The following is an 18,867-nucleotide window of genomic DNA, read 5'->3' on the forward strand; positions in this document are numbered from 1 at the left end:
AGAGATATGAAGCAGCCAAAGCAGAAAGAATAAATACAAGGATAAGATTCAGAGTAATGTATAGGCGATCGCAACCATATCCATGAAATCTCGCCCTTCTCCCCGCTCACATGTCACTTGATTGGCTACAACTGGTTCTACGTAAAGCCAAACACGATGGAGAGATAATAAACGAGTGCGAGCAAGAGTTATCATCTAGATGTATGATGAATGTAAGTTTTACCTCTTGACGTAATTAAGTAATTATTTGTGGCAATATACGCTATAAAATAGATGCATCTTCATTGTTTTTATGATGCTCTTTTGTAGTACAAAAAGTACAGTGCATTATGGTCATATGGATGACATTTTCGCATGCAATGCATCAATTCAAGAGAGTCACGTATGATTGTGGAGTCATGGCTAACTTCACACAAGATAGCCGAGCAAGTGCTTTGGATACCAATCTTCTCTCCTCACAGTTGGATTATTGTGGAACCATACGCGAAATCCATGAAATTGATTTCAAACGATTTAGTATTTTCATTCTGGATGTAAAATGGTTTAGAACTATTTACAATGGTCCTCATGTGATAGTGAGAAAAGACAGTAGCGGTTTCTTTGTAATAGACTCCACCAACCGATGAAAGTGATACTTTTGTTCTTCCTGAGCATTGTGAGCAAGTGCATACTAATGATTTAATTAATCGAAGGTTTCATTTTTAAAGATCCATTAATATATATACTTAAGCATAATTTCATATATATAATTGATGACATTTGGCATCCATCTTCAATATAGGTGGTTTTTCATTCGGATCGTTCTAATCCAAGATGGTGGTACGTGATCCAAGTTGTACCACAAAGTAAGCAAAATTTTGAAGATAGAGATGTGGATATGGAGATGCCACTACCAATGCCGGATCTAATTGATCTAGATGGATCTAGCGAAGAAGATGAAGATCACAATATGAGCCAAGAAGAACATGCGCATAATGACATCGTATGGGAGGAAGATGGAGACCACGATATTGAGGAAGAAGATGACGATCATCAAGAATCATCACACTTTATTGAAGAAGATGATCAAGTCTTAGGTGAACGTACGATGCTAGAGTACGATGATGATATAGGAGATCAACTCAGTATAGAGTTAAAGATAGACTTATTTGGTGCATTAGACTTGGCTCAAGATGAAGCCGTTGATGTAAATGCTCTTCATTGATTTTTTTCATCTCAAACTTGGACATGAATATATGAGCTTCAAAGGCTTGATGTACATGCTCTTGTACTTGTATTCTCTCAAAAGATCAAACATGTATGAAAAGGGGAAAAAATTTGTTATTGGGAGAAACTATCTTTTAAGATTGGTATGGGAAAAAACACTCTCTGTAAAACATCGCTATAGGAAACTATCTCAGTGTCGCTATATAACGATAATTCACAAGTCTAATAAGTGTTGCTATATAGCGACGCTCTTTAAACGTCACTATATAGTGATACTTGCGTAAAGTTGCTATATAGCGACACTTAATGAATCCCGCTTTGGTTATCCACGATTAACGCCCCGCGCACGCTAAACATCGATGCTTAAGCGTCGGAATAGGGCCTGTGTGTAGTAGTGAAGGATTGTATTCACACACCGAAATCAAGGAGCTTGGATTCAATGGCTAGCTAGGGATATCGGGAATATTATGAATGTGGTGTGGCTGACACAAATAAAGTGCAAAATATCCTACTAGGTTTTCTAGATAATCCCGTAGTCTACGTTGTCAATTCATGGAACCGTAATGCTCGGGTGGAGAGCAAAAATTCTGCTCTCCACCCTAGCAAGAGACCATGGTTCATTCCAGCACTCCATCTCTAAAATGTTGTCAGATGTTTTGAAATCCTTGCCTTTTTTGGTATGGCGTCAGCGTTTGCCTTCGTGGGAACCTTTGCTGTGCAATGCCAGTGTTTGCTTGCGATCATAGCATTTTTGTTCTGCTTGCATGTCGTGGTCCCCTTCTCGTAAAAGGGCGGTCAAATGAATCCTTAGAGCGCATTCTTATGTGTGGGTCTTCCTACCATTTCCGTTGAGGTTCTGGCGTGACGGAGCATTCGGCAGCATGGGTTCCCACATACCTCTCGATGAGTCACTGCAAGGCATGGGACCCGATTGCACGTGACTGCAGCTGTGCATTGAGGTAAGCGTACTGGCTGGAAACCTTGTGTCAGGGAGGTAGCACCGCAATGCCCGCTGGGAGACTCAAATTTTCGTCTCCAGCGAGCAGTCGAATGCCATGGATCCGTCTGGGCGTGGATGAAAAATGCCAATTCTTGGCTACTCCGCTCAGGCGGGAACGTACTCTTAGGTGCCTGAGCTGCCGCCCATATATTGGAAAGTTCTATGAACGATGGTTGTTGGTTGGCCGGCAGCTTCGAAACATCAGCTCAGTTCCACCACTGCTCGTCGTTTCCTTTCCTCCCCATCAACTCCTCGTCAAATACCCGTCTCCCTCATTTCCTTGGTCTGTCTCGGTTTCGTAGCTTCCACCCAAACCGCTATCCCTGTGTATCCGTAACTCCATCCATTGGATCAGTTCGTTCTGGGTGTTTCGCAGCTTCCGTCCATGCCGATATTCTCCTACTCCAAACCGCTTCTCTTGCTCTTATGTATCACCTCCATCGCCTCCCAATTCATAAATGCAGCTCCCTACTCCGATCTCATCCACTCGTTGCCTCACCAGAAAGCTCACGTGCCCTTCAACCAATATGCTGGCTACGTCACCGTCGACCAGCAAGCAGGCCGTGCCCTTTTCTATTACTTCGTCCAGGCGCAGCACGATAGCGAAACCAAGCCTTTGACCCTCTGGCTCAATGGAGGTTCGTTCTTCCCATAATTCTCGGTTCTTTCGCCTAGCTTGTTATGATCATGGATGCGGGTTTATAGCTTGGAGAACTCTTTGCTCGAGGGTGCTTTTGCCACCTCTGTTTGATGATTGATTGTTTGGAGACGCAGGACCTGGCTGCTCCTCGCTAGGAGGCGGAGGGATGACGGAAATCGGTCCTTTCAGACCTCGTGGAAGTGGTATCCTCAGGAACAAGCAATCATGGAACAAAAGTACGTGCACGTCCAGTCGGCTAGTTAGCGATTTAGCTTACCTGTAGATAACATCTGAGATTAGTCTCGTTTGGTTCCGCTTCACAGTCGCGAACGTGCTCTTCCTGGAATCTCCCGCTGGCGTCGGATTTTCCTACTCCAATAACACCAATGACTACATAGGGGTGAACGATGCGAAAACAGGTAGCCCAAATACTACAACTCCCCGATCCTTTAGTGTGGAACGAGTTGATGGTTTAAAGAGTCATTGCTGATGGCTGACTTTCCTTCTGAACCCTCAATATTCTTACAGCTCAAGACAATTTCGCGTTTCTACTCAATTGGCTGGACAAATTCCCCGAGTATAAGGGAAGAGATTTTTACATTGCAGGCGAGAGCTACGCAGGTGCGTTCACAAAAGCTGATGGATCAGTAAGTTCATTTTCTTCACATAGACCTTCCCTACTAACCCAAACGTGTGTCTCTACCATGCGCAGGGCATTATGTTCCACAATTGGCTACTCTCGTCATGCAGTACATGCACACCAACGGGCGTGCCGTCCTCAATCTGAAAGCGATATCGGTAAGTAACATGTCGAGCAGGAGTTTCTTGCATTCAAAACAAAATATTTGCATAAAGAATTAGCACTCATGCGTAACCTCAGCTGATGGATGCCTCTACCATGAATAATCCTCACAAAGTGTAGTCAATTTTACCTTAAAGCCCCTAAAGCCTTTGAAGTTTTGTCTGTAAATTTAGTGACACACTTACGTAATGCATGATGGCCTGACCATAGATTGGCAACCCAGCTTTGGACTGGGTAACGGATCAAGGCGCTAGGACAGAGTTCTTTTGGTCACATGGCATTCATAATGATGAGGCCACAAAGGCGCTTTCCGTTTCCTGCGACTGGACAACGTACCTACAAGACTATATCAATTATACGACACCCCAAAAATGTGTCGATGCTATGAACGTTGCGCTCACGCAGCAGGGGAAATTTATTAATGATTACGATGTGACAATCGATGTATGCTCCAATATGCAAGCCACCAGCCTGATAAATATGCGAGTAAGCATTCCGAACAAACTTTTTGCTGGTCATTTTGCTTTGTATATATAACTATGACTCTTGTCATGCACACATAAGCCTATTGATTGGCTTTTTTGCTGCATGCAATCTCTTCAAACAGAAAGCTGTAGAGAATATGCCACAGATCAACTTGGGAGTAGACGTATGCATCTTGAATGAGGTCAGCTCTTACCTCAACATGCCAGAAGTACAGCAAGCACTCCATGCTAACACAACGAGCTTAGGTTACCCCTGGACAATTTGTTCAAGGTAATTATTCCCCTAGAATACTATCCGAAAGCCTAATTAATCCATCTTCTTATACATGGAAATATGTCAGCCCGTGTAGTACTAAATCATCTTATATGCTCCACAACAGTGTTCTCAAGTATGACCACTTGGAATTAGTTCGGCATGGAACTATCAACGTGATCAGCAAGCTTGTTGCTAGTGGCCTCCGTGTTTTCATTTATAGGTAAGGCTTTCCATTTCACTTGATGGGAGAAATGCCCAAGGCATTGTCTACACCTCTACAAGAGCAGCAGCAGACTACAAGGTTATAGTTGTATTTAATATGAGTTGCTGCTTTGCAGTGGAGACCAAGACAGTGTGATTCCACTTATTGGCACCCGCACCATAATCCACAAGATAGCAAAGGATCTAAATTTGAAGACGACAGTTTCATACAACGCTTGGTATCACAAGGGCCAGGTAGATAACCACCAAAACTAAAAGTACCACCAAAACTACTAGTAATTATAGGAATCAAGTGATGCAATTGATTTGACATCCTTTGAAGTTTCAATTAAATGTTTACAAATGGACTCCAGGTTGCAGGATGGACTCAAGTTTATGGTGATGGTATTCTAAGCTATGCAACTATGAGAGGGGCTTCACACTTGGTGCCCCTTACTCAACCTGCAAGAGCCCTCACCATGTTCCACACCTTTATCAAAGGAACATTTCTACCCATTCAACAACCAAATTATCAACCATCTTGAATGTTATTTGTATTTGCATGAAATCATCGATTGTGAAGGGTGCTAGAGCCCCGTACATCTACATGCATACAACACTAGGATGCCATTGCTAATCCATGAATTCAGGTATTTCAATAGCTTGGTAAAAATAACTATTTAAAGTTGGAATCTTGACTGAGGATAATATGATTAAAGTACACATTCAAAGTCTCTCTCTCAGGGGGGTCACTTAGTGTAATATGTCTATATCACATGCGTTTAAGGATTCTTTTCTAAATACCTATGTAACCTATTTTTAGCAATATTTCCTTATGCCCCCTCTAAAAATTTTCTCAAACTTTAAGAATCCCATAATTTATTTCCTAGAGGAAATTTTAATGTCCTTATGTGAGAGATACATTACTATTTTTAGAGTCATTTTGGAGGCAATATGAGAAATATAGAATGTATCATGCATGTTATTTGAGTCTACACCATGAAAGAGAGGTACTACAGTGCAACAATAGGCAATATGTAAGTTTTAGTCCCAATGGCAGTGCTAAAAGACTAAGACAAACAAAGAGTAAACAAGGCAAAGCATGTATACCAAAAGTAAGAGAAACAAATAGCAAAGAAGCTAAAGCATGTGTGCCACAAACACCAAGTTCTAAGCCAAACCAGGTATGTAAAGTGACTCGAAGGCTTTGTGGGAGCTGAAAGAAAAAACATTCACAACAAGACAAAGCACCCATAGATAGACGCGCGCATAGACGCGTTTCATGAACTAAATAAAAAACTTACGGGCGCGTCTATTTGCGCGTTTATTTGTGCATCTGGAGACCCGCGTCTAATTACGCGTCTATATATCAGACTCACGCATGTATAGACGTGCAGTTAGACGCATAAATAGACGCGCTTATAAACGCGTTTATAGACGCACATATAGACGCAAGTCGAACAGACAGACGCGAATATAAACGCATTTTTAAACACATGGATAAACACGCTTTTTTTTTTTAATAAATTTTACAGAATACTGTGTATGTTGTGTATGCTATATAGTTACAAGAATCCCATATCCACATTATGTAATTCAATTCTTATAGCCAACCGCATTTTAATTACAATTCCAAATAAAATATTACAACTCCAAAACGCAATAAAATTGAAAGCTCAAAAAGTACTTGTATATACATATAGCACGAAGCTAAGCCACATCATGTGGCTTCAAGTACAAAAAATAAGAAAGCTAAGCCACGTCATGTGGCTTCAAGTACAAAAAATAAGAGAGTCTATATACAAGAGGCACGAAGCCAAGCCAGTGGCTTTAAGTACAAAAAAGAGTAGCTAGCACTACTTCTACGACTAATCCTCGCTGCCTTCCACGCTCCCTTCTGCGCTCCCTTCGACGCCTCCTTCCTCGTCTTCCTTGTCGTCTTGTGCATGGGCCTGTAAACAAGGGACAACATATATCAATGTATGAAAAATCAAATATTTACTTATAATTTTGGTATTATTTAATTACTTTCAAATACCTGGGGGGCCGCTCTAGTAGCTCGGGTATACTGCTCCTCAGTAATCAACCCGTCATCATAGAAGTGCCTCCATGTATCTCCTTTGCGATGGTGGCAGTGGTAGGCTGTCTCCACTGGAGTAGGGTATCTGCCCACGATCTCAAGCTGCACGACTGCGACACACTTTGTGGAGGGATTAGTACAAAGAAACAACCAACCTCCTAATAAACTACATAAGCAATATAATTTGAGATCGATACTTACAAATTGGGCCTCCCATGATTCAACACCCCCTGCTCCAAAATGTGCGCTTCCATATTCCTCCATCTAGATCCTCCGTGCCTCCACATGCTGCAGAGTGGGGTCCTCCCTCGCTGACTTCATTGCCTTCTTCCACTCACGCTTGTGAGTGGTGTGGGGCGTGCCCCTTGGTGGTTGACGTGCCTCAAGCCTGGCAAGCTCTGCTAGTGCCTGCCTCTTAAGCGAAGATCTTTTATTGCTAGGTATTGTAACAATCTTTGACTTTCCCCATTTATCTATGAACTGGCGATTGGGGGGGTTAGGATACCTAGAGCGAACAGTAGCGAGGGTCTCATCAGCCAACTTCTTTGGGTGGTCTTTGTAGTGGATAAAGCAATCTCTGTAATTGTTAGCAATTACAGAGCGCATGAAGGCCATGATGTCCTTCCCCCGTGCATCCATCAAGATGCCTCTTGTCTGAGTGATGTCATAATAAATCGTACCATCACCCAGAGGCACGTCTAAATCATCTGAATCATCATCCTCCTCACCGCCACATGGCCCAAAGCACTGTGCCATGCATCCCCCACCGCTCTCCCTGCTACTACGCCTGCTACCCTGTCATGTCGAGCTCGTACGCTGGCCACTCATAGCTGGGGACTACACGGGACTACGCTGACCACTCGTAGCTGGAGAACCGAGTCTCGACGGCTGGGGAGTACGTCGATGGCACGCCGAGACAGAAGGACCTCCTGACGACATGGGGGAAGGGGCATAAGACGGGGCAAAAGGGACATAAGACGGCATGGGGGAAGGGGCATAAGATAGCTGTGCTGACTCCGCTAGGGTGATCTCAGGCGGTGTGGGGTGGCTTGGAGTCTGTAGTGCCAACTCCTAGGGAGTGTTTAGAGTACCCGTCATATACCCGTATAACTCCGCAGGACTAGGAGGGTGCCCTAAAAGGTTATATAAGTCCTTCCAAATAGATTCTCGGGGATCAGGTGAGCTAGAAGCACTTCCTAGCCACATGTTGAACTGAAAAAAAGGAAAAAAATCTATTACTAATGAGCTGAGAAGAAAGGGGAAGAAAAGAGAGGCTTACTGTCAGAGCGCGTCTATAGACCCATCTGATTTGCGCGTCTATAGATGCGTCTAACAGAGCGTTTAACAGAGCGTCTAACAGAGCGTTTAACAGTGCGTCTAATAGAGCGTCTAATAGAGCGTCTAACAGAGCGTCTATAGACGCGTCTGTGTGTATCTGCAACAAGCCAGACGCGCGGTTAGACGTGCCTGTAGACATGCTTTTAGACGCGCCCTGAGACGCGCCTATAGACGCGCTCTGACAGACGAGATTTCTAAAAAGTCGAAAAGGACATTGCGCCCGACACAAAAACGTGACACTCATACCCAGATCATGTGCTTCCTGGATACGAGAAAGTACAAAACTGGAGAGAACAAACTTCCAAACAAGATCAACTGCAAAAAGACTTACTTGGATAAAGGTATGGAAGGTTCTTCTTTCTTTTTCAAACTTGCTTCTTCTCCTTGTTCGTCCTCCTCTCCTTTAAGCTTAGAAGTAAGTGTAGGTACGGTCCCTTTCTCTTGAGTGAAAGCTTGGAAGTAAGTATGGGAGGCTCTCTCTTAAGCTTCGAATCTATGGATTTGCTAATAAAGAAGGAAGGAAGCTGCGCGAAGTTTAAGTAATGTGAAGAAAAGCAAAGCGAGCGGCGCGCCGAAAAGTAGGTTTAAAAGCCGTATCTATAGTCACGTCTACTAGCACGTCTATAGGCGTGTCTAAATACACAGAGTAGATGCGCGTTTAGATGCGCCGTTAGACACGATGTTAGATGCGACTATAGACACTGCGATAGACGCAACACAGAGTTTAAATTAAACATTTGAAGAAGAGCAAATTTGGTGGGCTGTTTGTTTGTAGGATGTCTCCATCTTCAACAAGTAGCTCCAGTGAGGATGAATCCCTCCGTATCCACCATCGCGAAATGTGGTTGGAGCAAAAAATCAAATGTCTGTGTGATCGATGTCAAGAAAACATGTATCGTGCACGCAGGATTACACTCAATCATATCTCAAAGTATGGAGAATGATATGTGACCGTAAACAGGGTAAGGGTTTGTAAGTTAAGGTTGATTGAGATACCTATGGGTGTTCATATGTTTGAGTTATGATCCCGTTTTAATTTGATACACGATGCAGTGCCACACCCGCATATGTTACCCTATGCTCGTCGTGAGGAGGCGAAGCGTCGGCGATATGAGGTGGGATCTTCAGGAGGGACCATTACAGATGCATGGAGTGATGGTGATAGTAGCCCTCCGCCATTACCTCATGAAGCCGTGGAGGAGGAGGTGTTTGATGATATGGTGCGGGATTTATATGTCCATCAAGGGAGGGATAATAGCATGGAGCAGGATGATCTTTTTACCGCAGCATCGACTCCATTGTTTGAGGGGTGCACATTCTCTGTTCTACGTGCCTCCCTTGAGTTACTAAACTTGCAAACCATCTATGGATGGAGCAATGCAAGTTTGAATGCATTACTCAAGTAAGCTTTAAAGTCAATTTTGCAAACATGGTGAATTATGCTAGTGGGTCAATTACTCGAATGCTTTTCCTCATTTATGGTCTTCACGTGCAGGCTATTGTGTAAAATGCTTCCAAGGGAGAATAAACTACCGTCCTCAAGAGATATGGCAAGGCAACATGTGACCTCTCTTGGAGGATTAGATTACAAGCGCATCCATGCATGTGTCAACGATTGCGTTTTGTTTCGTGGACTACATAAGGATGCAAGAGAGTGTCCTACTTGTGGAGAGGCAAGATATAGAGTAGATCTCAAAACCTTGGACGTGCCTTGTAAGGTATTGCGACATTTTCCCATAATCCCTCGCATCCAACATATGTTCAAGTGCAAATCTATTGTAGAGCTCATGTCATGGCATTCCTCCCATCGATCAACCGATGGCAAGTGGAGAACTCCCGCGGACTCTCCTGCGTGGAAGCATATTGAAGACACATGGCCAAGCTTCAAGGAAGAACCTAGGAGCTTGAGACTTGGATTGGGTATGGACGGTGTGAACCCATTTGGTCTCAAAAGCACGTCTTACAGTGTATGGCCAGTGGTATTGGTGAATTACAATCTTCCACCCTCTATGGCTATTAAGAAAGGACATGTCATGTGCTGTCCCTTCTAATTCCAGGGAAACATAAAATCAAAGACCCTGATGTTTATTTGGAGCCTTTGATTGATGAGCTAGAGATACTTTGGAGAGGTATCGAGGTGCATGATGTGAGTAGGCCTCCCTCGTCACGAGACTTCAACTGTAAAGCAGTCTTGATGTGGACGATGCATGACTTCCCAGGCTATGGTGAGTGTTTAGGTAAGCATTGCATTTTTTAATTATGAATAGGCAAAGGATGTGGCACCCCAATCACTCACTGCGGGAGATTGGATGAGAATTTGGGACGGTTCCACGACTCCTTCACCACTTGGCATGAGCTGGTAAGGGTTTGTAGCTATTGGCTAGAAGTAAAGATTGGCTATATTGGTTGAAAGTAAAGATTGCACGCTAACACTTTATTTTGTTTAGATACTCCATCTTTTATCATTTACCATATTGGTCCCACCTCAAGATCAATCACCTGCTTGATCCAAAGCATATCTTCAAGAATGTGGCATCTACCATTTGGGAGCATTTGAATGGGACACGAGATTCGACAGGCATAAGGGAAAATCTACGTACCACAGGGAGGATGCGTGAAGCTTGGCCTCAAGAGAGACCAAATGGGCATGTTTTTTTACCTCGTGCACCGTGGATGTTATCAAAGCTAGAGATGGCGACGGTGAAGCGTGCTATTACTACAATTCGTACTCCCACTGGATGCATGAGGTGTTTGAAGAGAGCCTTTACAAAGAGTAAGAAAAGAGGTGTAGAGCAATTATATGGCTTGAAATCTCATGATTGGCACAAGATGCTCCAAGTAAGTATTTTATATGCATAATATCTTTTTCCTTTCAAATTTGTGAGTGAATAGCTATAAGCAACTAATCAACCACCTCCTCGCGGGTTCAGTTCATACTACCTACTAGCATTTCATGTAGTGCATCGAAGGACGTGAAAGATTGTATTTACAAGATGGGAGAGCTTGTGAGGTATGTGAGCTCAAAGGAAATAGATCCCACCATGCTTGAGAATGCTCGAGTTATGTCAGTGGAGGCGGTTTGTTTAGTGGAGGAGGCATTTCCACGTTCTATTCTCACAAGCCAACTACATCTCATAGTACACTTGGTGGATGAGATTGCTATATGCGGTACTATACATGCACGATGGTTGTTCTTCCTCGAGTGCTTCATGAAGACCTTGAAGGGCTTCGTGAGACAAAATGCAAGACCCGAAGGTAGCATGGCCAAGGGTTGGTTGGTACAAGAGTCACTTGTATATATTTCTGAGTTTCTTGTTGATGTGGATAGCTCTCTCCCACGACTATGGAGAGATGATGAAGACCTAAGGATGACCTCTATTGTGCCTCAAGGAAAAGGACGCAACAAAGTAATAGACACGGAGTTGCATAATAGTATCAACCTCTTTTGCGTGCTTAATAGTGATGTGATGAAAAGATGGGTGACAAGATACGAGGATGCAAAGGCAAGAAGACAAGAAGAAAGGGCCCTCTTTCGTACACACCACGGATCTCGTGTGCCATACCCTCAGCATCTAAGAGCACTTCCAAAGGATATTCATGTGGATTGGCTACTTGATGAAATGGAGAAAGCAGAGAAAGAGAGGGGATGCATATCACAATGGAAGAATGGGAGTATGCTAGGGGATGCATGAGGAAGGTCGGTATATAGAATGTTATGCATAAGTTAGGAGCTTTTTATAATTTAGATTGCTTATTTAATTGATTTTTTCTTGGTGTAGTGCACTATGTTCAATGCTATATGGTGTGAGGGCAAGCATTTTCGAACACAACGGATTGATGATAAGAGAAATACACAAGATTGCAGCGTCATTGCTAGCTTTGAGGGAGCCAATGGAGCCATGGATGATTATTGTGGCATAATCCAAGATATCATTATGTTTGACTTTCGACGCTTCTTTGTGTATGTTTTGGATGTAAAGTGGTTTAAGGACGTGGTGGAAAGAGGCCCTAATGCAACAATCAAATGCCATGCAAGTGGCTTTGTAACTATTGACTCCACAAAGTTTTGGCAAAGTAGGAAGGACACACTAGTACTACTGCAACAATGTGAACAGGTACTGTGCACACACATAAAAATACTCGCTTTTAAATATTTGATGCAAGAAAAGTAACATGATTGTATTTGTGTTTGAATTAGGTTGTCTATCAACCAATGGTGGATAATAATAGATGGTGGCATGTCATACCTATTATGCCACGTTCCAAAGTGATGTATAGTACATTTACTAATATGGAGCGTATGGAGGATGATCATGGCCATGGACGTGATGATGACCGTGATACAAGAGAGGAGGATGATCATGAGATAGGAGATATAGATATTGAGGCCATTACCCATGAGGACGAGCCTACCATTGGAGATGCTGATTTCGATGAGCACATGAGTGGCACAAGTAGTAGTGGGTTGAATGTATTTGTAGATCTAAACACTTGTTTGGATTTTGAAGTAGATAGTTTGGCAAGGGTTGATCTCATTGAGGATGAGATTGAACCGTAGCCCCACAATTGATATTGGCAAAACTATTTTACATATTGTCTCATTCTCCTCATCTCACTTAATTCTTATATATGTGGGCTTGCAAAAAATTATGTGCTTTGGTAATCATGGGCAATGTTTGGAAAGCAATGATGTACACCAAAATCTCACTTTCTGTATTCTCTGGAGCGCGTCTATTTATGCGTCTAAATGCGCGTCTGATTCTCAGTGTAAACGCGCAAATAAACACGCAAATAAACGCGTAAATAGACGCGCTAATAAACGGGATGTTAGATGGGCCCGTATTTTCTCAGGTCAGATGCACAAATAGACGTGATGATTCATGCACAAATAGATGAGCTTTTAGACGTGCATTTAGATGCGCCCGTAATTTCTCTACTAAAGCAACGCCTATAGATGCGCCTGCTATTTTGCACGTCTACCAAGCGCGTCTATAGTTGCTTTGTGTTGTTGTGATTTATAGATATTTTTCATCAAAGATTGGAAACTTTTATAAATGACATATATGCTTCAAATGTTACAAAAACCATATGTATGGATTAGTCAAATTGAAAAATATTTTATGACAATACATAACAATTATTTCTTGTTAAATAGAAACATCTAGAGCTTTCCTATGTCAAAGATTGGGAACTTTATGAATTGTATATATCCTAAACTTATTAATTGCTTCCATTTTTTCGTTGTTGCAGCAAGAATTAAAAAACACCATGGTGCTTTGCCACATTCATAGAAGGCCTTGCCAATTGTTTGCTTCCATGAAAACCCTTAATGATATACAAGAATGTAACACTCAAGCCTCTATGGTTGAATTCATGCAAGATCTTACTGTATCCAATGCCAAATTAACATAATATTCAAACGCTCTTTGCCACGTCGTTGTAGCCTATAATGAAACATAGTATTTAGACTTGTCTTACCACATCCATGCAAAAACTTATTGTAACCCATGTGAAAGCCAGTATCTAAACCTACTTTGCTACATTAGTATGGGACCTTGTTGTAACTAATCCCATACAAAAGATTGGTCTAGGGGGTTAGGGGTGGGGGGGTGGGGTGGGGTGGGGAGGGGCAGGGGCAAGGAACCATAGAAGTGTTTAAGGCTAAGTAATTGAGGAAATCATGGAAGTAACAACCAAAAAACTATTGGAAATCATCCATTTGTTTGATTGAAGGTCTTGCAAAATGGTAATTTAAAAAGTACATCCATCAAGGTAGATCCACCAATTCAACGCAAAATAAAAATCAATTACTTTTTTCTTAGATAGGACTATGAAGAAGAAGAGAAAGAAGAAGTTGCACATACCTGCAAATACATTTAAATCCCCTTTACAAATATATTAAATAGATTCTAGTCATTTCAAAAATTACAAGGACATGAATATAGCTATTAGTTATATACTAGTTTCTTGGTGTGCCTTGGGGGGATGTCATAATGCTCTGTCACATAAACAATGATCCTTGATACTCATCTTGATAAATCACACTTGATGATAGGCCGATTGCTTGCATCTTGTAACCAAGCTATGATAATAGCACAACCTAGTTGGAGGTCTAACAAAATAGTGATATCAAAGACAAACTTTGCTATCTTTCTAGAGGCTCTTTTGCTAGAGAATATAGGCCATCTTGACATTATAGGAGAACCACACTATTGTAGGAGAACATAGGCCATCTTGACATTGTAGGAGATCCACACTGTTGCAAACCATATAAAAATCATACGTGATAGAATCAAGAATCGGGGTATCAAACCCTAATTTGTCAAAACTTTGGTAGCAACGGCCATTACTAGCACTTCATCTTGGTGCCTGCTAAACCAAAAAACAACTTCCATGAAGTCTACCCACATTGACATTATTGGTGAAGGAAAAGAACCAGTATCTTGTGAGATACTCTCCTACTCTATCATATCTTCTTCTTTTTAGAGGAGACACCATTCATGACTTAAGATGCTTAGGAAAACTAGGTGAGAATCGAAAACAATCACAACTGCAGGGATGCTATAATCCTATCCATATAGAGCAATCAAATCCTAGTCAAAACTCCTGGCTATAATTGACGAGTATATCCCTTAGGCAAAGGGATGTAATTGGAGGACAAACATAAACACAAACTGATATTTTCTCACTGCTACGCTACAACTGCTCACAAGCTACCTTCACTGGCTGTAATTGATGAGTCCATATTCCCTCACAAAGGAACGTAATTGGAGCACTTATGTTTACTCTCTTCTAGACAATTGCTCATAGCTACCTTCACACATCTCAAAGACACGTGCTCAAGACAATCAATGAGAGAGTTTATGAGGCACGCATCATGGCCTAGTCTAGAGCAGATGCCTCCTACAAGTCCTCTCTCCTTTATATAAGGGCAGAGGCTGTTTGACTTCTTCTTTGCAAGGAGAAAGATTGCTAAGAAGCATGCTTAGAATCAAAGCCTCTAAACATAGATCAAAGCACGTATGGCCCTTGCGGTGCTCTACTTGATGACCCTTCATGCAATCCGCCAACTTCACACCTCTCCAATGCACTGGTTCAAGACAATCTTTATGTTGGATCTGCATGTGGGGGATCACTATGTATGAACCCAATATATCACGTGAGTTCAAGGCCTATTTATAAAACCCCTAGTTATCTGTGAATTTTTCATTAATAAAATGCACCCTTTTCCTATTCAATCTGTAATTTATTTTTCAAAATCCTTTTTTAACATCCTTCTATCTATGAAAATGTGAGAAAGAATCAAATTAAAGACTCCCTTATGTTGAACTCACGTGATAGTCACATATATTGTTGAGTGACCCCCCCAAGGACGTGCAATAGACTTCTCAATCGCCCATGGATTTTGGTCTCTAATCAAGTGAGTTTTTTGTTAGAAATCAAATCATGTGCACAATCTTGAGTGTAATGATATGTGACACATGCTTGAGATGCAAAATACAACTTATCTTCTTGCCTATATGACATTGGATGTTGCATATAATTGGACATTGGGAAGCGATGAGAAACTTTTAGACAGGGATTCTTGGAACACCCATGTGAAAAGTAAATGTAGTTTGCTACAATGTCCTTGCAGAGATTGAGATGAGCCATGATGAGCTCAAGGGTAGCATTGGCTTGGCTAATCCAAAATTAGTGATCTTGGTAGAGCCTCATCCAATTTTGTTCTATAACAGGATACAAAAATACAAAAACAAATCAAAATAAAGAAACAAATCAAAAACCACTATTGAACCCACGCTCATATATATACGACAACCTTCAAAAGACATACAAAGTGATGAAAGCACTGTCTTACCTCCTAAAGATTGAGCGGATGGCACGCAAGCTCCAAACGCAGTCTAAGCGGCCACCCAAGGACACAAAAGAGAGAACAATGAGTAGGTCTTGCAAGCTATCCACCTACATAAGGTAGACAAAGAAACTCATAAGATAATTATGTCCCAGCCACCCAACCAGGTGGATGACTACACAAGTGGAGGTTCTAATGACACATTAGGTGGCTATCGCCACCAATAGTTATAGATTTCTTTAAGAGCCACCTAACTACATCTGTGACTACTACAAATAGACCTTTTAAGGGTGCTTTCCCAAGGCATGCTACTATAGCAAAAATGCTATGTGAGCAGGCAAAATTGAGTAATGCAAAGCAAATGTTCCCATGCAGTGTCAATTAGAGAAATGGAGAGGAGGGTGGTTTCGGTTTAAAAAATCCAATCAAACGATATGAAATGAGGGTAGCCTTGGAATTTTAAGGTGGAAAGCCCAAATTTTGGATTCTACTTGGGAAAAAAAATGCTCTTGTTGGCATCTAAAGCTACAGGGCTATTGGGGAGAACAGATCAAGCATAAGCAAACAGTTGTGGCAAATTTGCTAGCATATCCAACTATGGGAATGGTCTCTAATCCTCAAAAGAGAGTATGGTGGGGATGGATTTATAGGATTTTCTAAAGCGTTCACTATTTATTCATATATAGATGATGTTCTCTAAAATGAGGGTTATAATGATAAATAAGTAAGTATATGGTTCCATAAATGAGAAATTAAGAAAGAATTGTATATTTCTTTGAAAAATATACTAGCATGGTTGGTGTCAAACATTATCGCCCGGACTTGCTCGTAGGTTTTTGCTCGAAAAATGTGCACATCCCCCCATGATCAACACCACATGGCACTCATCTAGCTCATCCATTGAGGGAATTTAAAGCTAGAGCTACGAGCATCTCTCTCTGAGCCGACCGATGAACATGCAATAAAAAGGCACATCCCTCATAGTGCTTAGTTGAAGCACTCAATATTGTCAACCACATGTTGCCCTTCTGCTCACATCTACAAAAGCGGAGCATCCTAGGGTGAGCAAGTTCTTATAAGCATCATCTTACAGAACTAATGAGAGAGCTGCTCGAGCTGGCATTTATCCCATATCAAGGAGGTTGTGGGCTCTAATACCTGTATGTTTTCCATTGCTTCTAGTGGAGGTTCGCAGCTTCATGAAGGGTCATTTCTTCTAGGACTATGGCCAGCGCCCAACGTAGCAAGAGAAAAAGAGAAGAAGAGGGAAAGGAAAGAGGGAAAAAGAGACATATGCTCATGCTTATGCATGAGCATAAGCATGAAAGAGAAGAAGAGGGAAAGGAAAGAGAGATTGGAAAAGGGGAAAGAGGGAAACAAAGAGAGAAGAAGAGGGAAACTAAAGAGGGAAAAAGAGACATATGGTCATGCTTATGCATGAGCATATGTCTACTTCTCTTATGCTCATGCTTAAGCATACGCATGAGCATATGTCTCCTTCTCTTATGCTCATGCTTATACTTATGCATAAGAGGAGACATATGCTCATGCTTATGCTTATGCATAAGAGGAGACATATGCATAAGCATAAGCATAAGAGACAGAGACATATGCTCATGCTTATGCTTATGCATGAGCATAAGAGAAGGGGGAAAGGAAAGAGAGATTGGAAAAGGGGACAGAGGGAAAGAAAGAGAGAAGAAGAGGGAAAGTCCAAAGAGGGAAAAAGAGACATATGCTCATGCTTATGCATGAGCATATGTCTACTTCTCTTATGCTCATGCTTATGCTTATGCATAAGAGGAGTCTTATGCATAAGCATAAGCATAAGCATAAGAGACGGAGAAGAGGAAGAAAGTGGAGAAGAAGAGGAAGAAGAGGGAAAGGAAAGAGGGAAAGAAGCAGAAGAAGAGGGAGAGAAGAGGGAAAAGAGAAATGGAGGAGAAGAGGAAGAAGAGGGAAAGGAAAGAGGGAAAGAAGAGGAAGAAGAGGGAAAAGAGAAAGTGGAGGAGAAGAGGAAGAAGAGGGAAAGGAAAGAGGGAAAGAAGAGGAAGAAGAGGGAGAGAAGAGGAAGAAGAGAGAAAGAAGAGGAAGAAGAGGAAAAGAGGAGGGAAAAGAGGAGAAGAGGAGGGAAAAGAAGAGCATATGTCTGCTTCTCTTATGCTCATGCTTAAGCATAAGCATGAGCATATGTCTTCTTATCTTATGCTCATTCTTATGCTTATGCATAAGAGGAGTCTTATGCATAAGCATAAGAGACGTAGACATATGCTCATGCTTATGCTTATGCATGAGCATGAAAGAGGAAAAAGAGGAGCATATGTCTTCTTCTCTTATGCACATGCTTATGCTTATGCATAAGAGGAGTCTTATGCATAAGCATAAGCATATGTCTACTTAATAGACACTTAATGGGAGATTATTAGCAAGCATCATTTCTTGACATGTTTTGAGATCTAGATGTAGAAGGCTATTTATGGGCATCTGATCAGGAACAAACAATCGTGGAACAAAAGTACGTGCACGTCCTATCGGCTAGTTAGCCGCTTCGCTTATCACTAGATAACGTCTGGAATTAGTCTCATTTTGTGCTGCTTCACAGTTGCGAATGTGCTCTTCCTGGAATCTCCTGCTAGCATCAGATTTTCCTACTCCAATAACACAGATAACTACAAAGGCTTGAACGATGCAAAAACAGGTAGCCAAATACTATAATTCACTGATCCTTTAGTATAGAATGAGTTGACTGGACGTTTAAAAAGCCATTGTCGACCGCTGACTTCTCTCCTGCACCCACCATCTTACAGCTCAAGATAATGTATTGATGCTATGAACGTTGCGGCCACTCAGGAGGGAAATTTTATTAATAATTATGATGTCATAATCGATGTATGCTCAAGTATGCAAGCAATCAGCCTGCTAAATATGTGAATAAGCATTTTGAACAAAGTTTATGCTCGGTAGTTTTTGCTTTTTATGTATAAAGTAAGATTGAACCTTTGTTGTA

The 18,867-nt window shown here is 41.7% G+C and overlaps 1 protein-coding gene across 1 annotated transcript; it reads left to right on the forward strand.

Moving 5' to 3' along the window:
* The first annotated feature begins 2,672 nt into the window (after window positions 1-2,672).
* LOC147885146 (serine carboxypeptidase-like 46) lies at window positions 2,673-5,135 on the forward strand. Its single transcript, XM_087397277.1, has 10 exons — window positions 2,673-2,844; window positions 2,981-3,082; window positions 3,170-3,265; window positions 3,375-3,467; window positions 3,559-3,644; window positions 3,859-4,134; window positions 4,256-4,404; window positions 4,514-4,609; window positions 4,728-4,845; window positions 4,965-5,135. Exons 2-10 carry the CDS (start codon window positions 3,013-3,015, stop codon window positions 5,133-5,135), a joined length of 1,155 nt encoding a protein of 384 aa, XP_087253403.1. The 5' UTR covers window positions 2,673-2,844; window positions 2,981-3,012.
* The last annotated feature ends 13,732 nt before the right edge of the window (window positions 5,136-18,867 follow it).

The sequence above is a fragment of the Dipteris shenzhenensis genome, chromosome 26 (assembly GCF_047967505.1).
Source record: "Dipteris shenzhenensis isolate YYH24624 ecotype China chromosome 26, Dip_SZ_1.0, whole genome shotgun sequence".
In the NCBI taxonomy this organism is placed as follows: domain Eukaryota; kingdom Viridiplantae; phylum Streptophyta; class Polypodiopsida; order Gleicheniales; family Dipteridaceae; genus Dipteris; species Dipteris shenzhenensis.

What these genes read in the sequence shown, in the direction of transcription:
- LOC147885146 (XM_087397277.1), top strand. Translation starts at nt 3,013, where the DNA reads ATGACGGAAATCGGTCCTTTCAGACCTCGTGGAAGTGGTATCCTCAGG. An exon ending in CAAGCAATCATGGAACAAAA is followed by an intron (nt 3,083 to 3,169) that starts GTACGTGCACGT and finishes TCCGCTTCACAG; the next exon opens with TCGCGAACGTGCTCTTCCTG. An exon ending in CCCTGGACAATTTGTTCAAG is followed by an intron (nt 4,405 to 4,513) that starts GTAATTATTCCC and finishes GCTCCACAACAG; the next exon opens with TGTTCTCAAGTATGACCACT.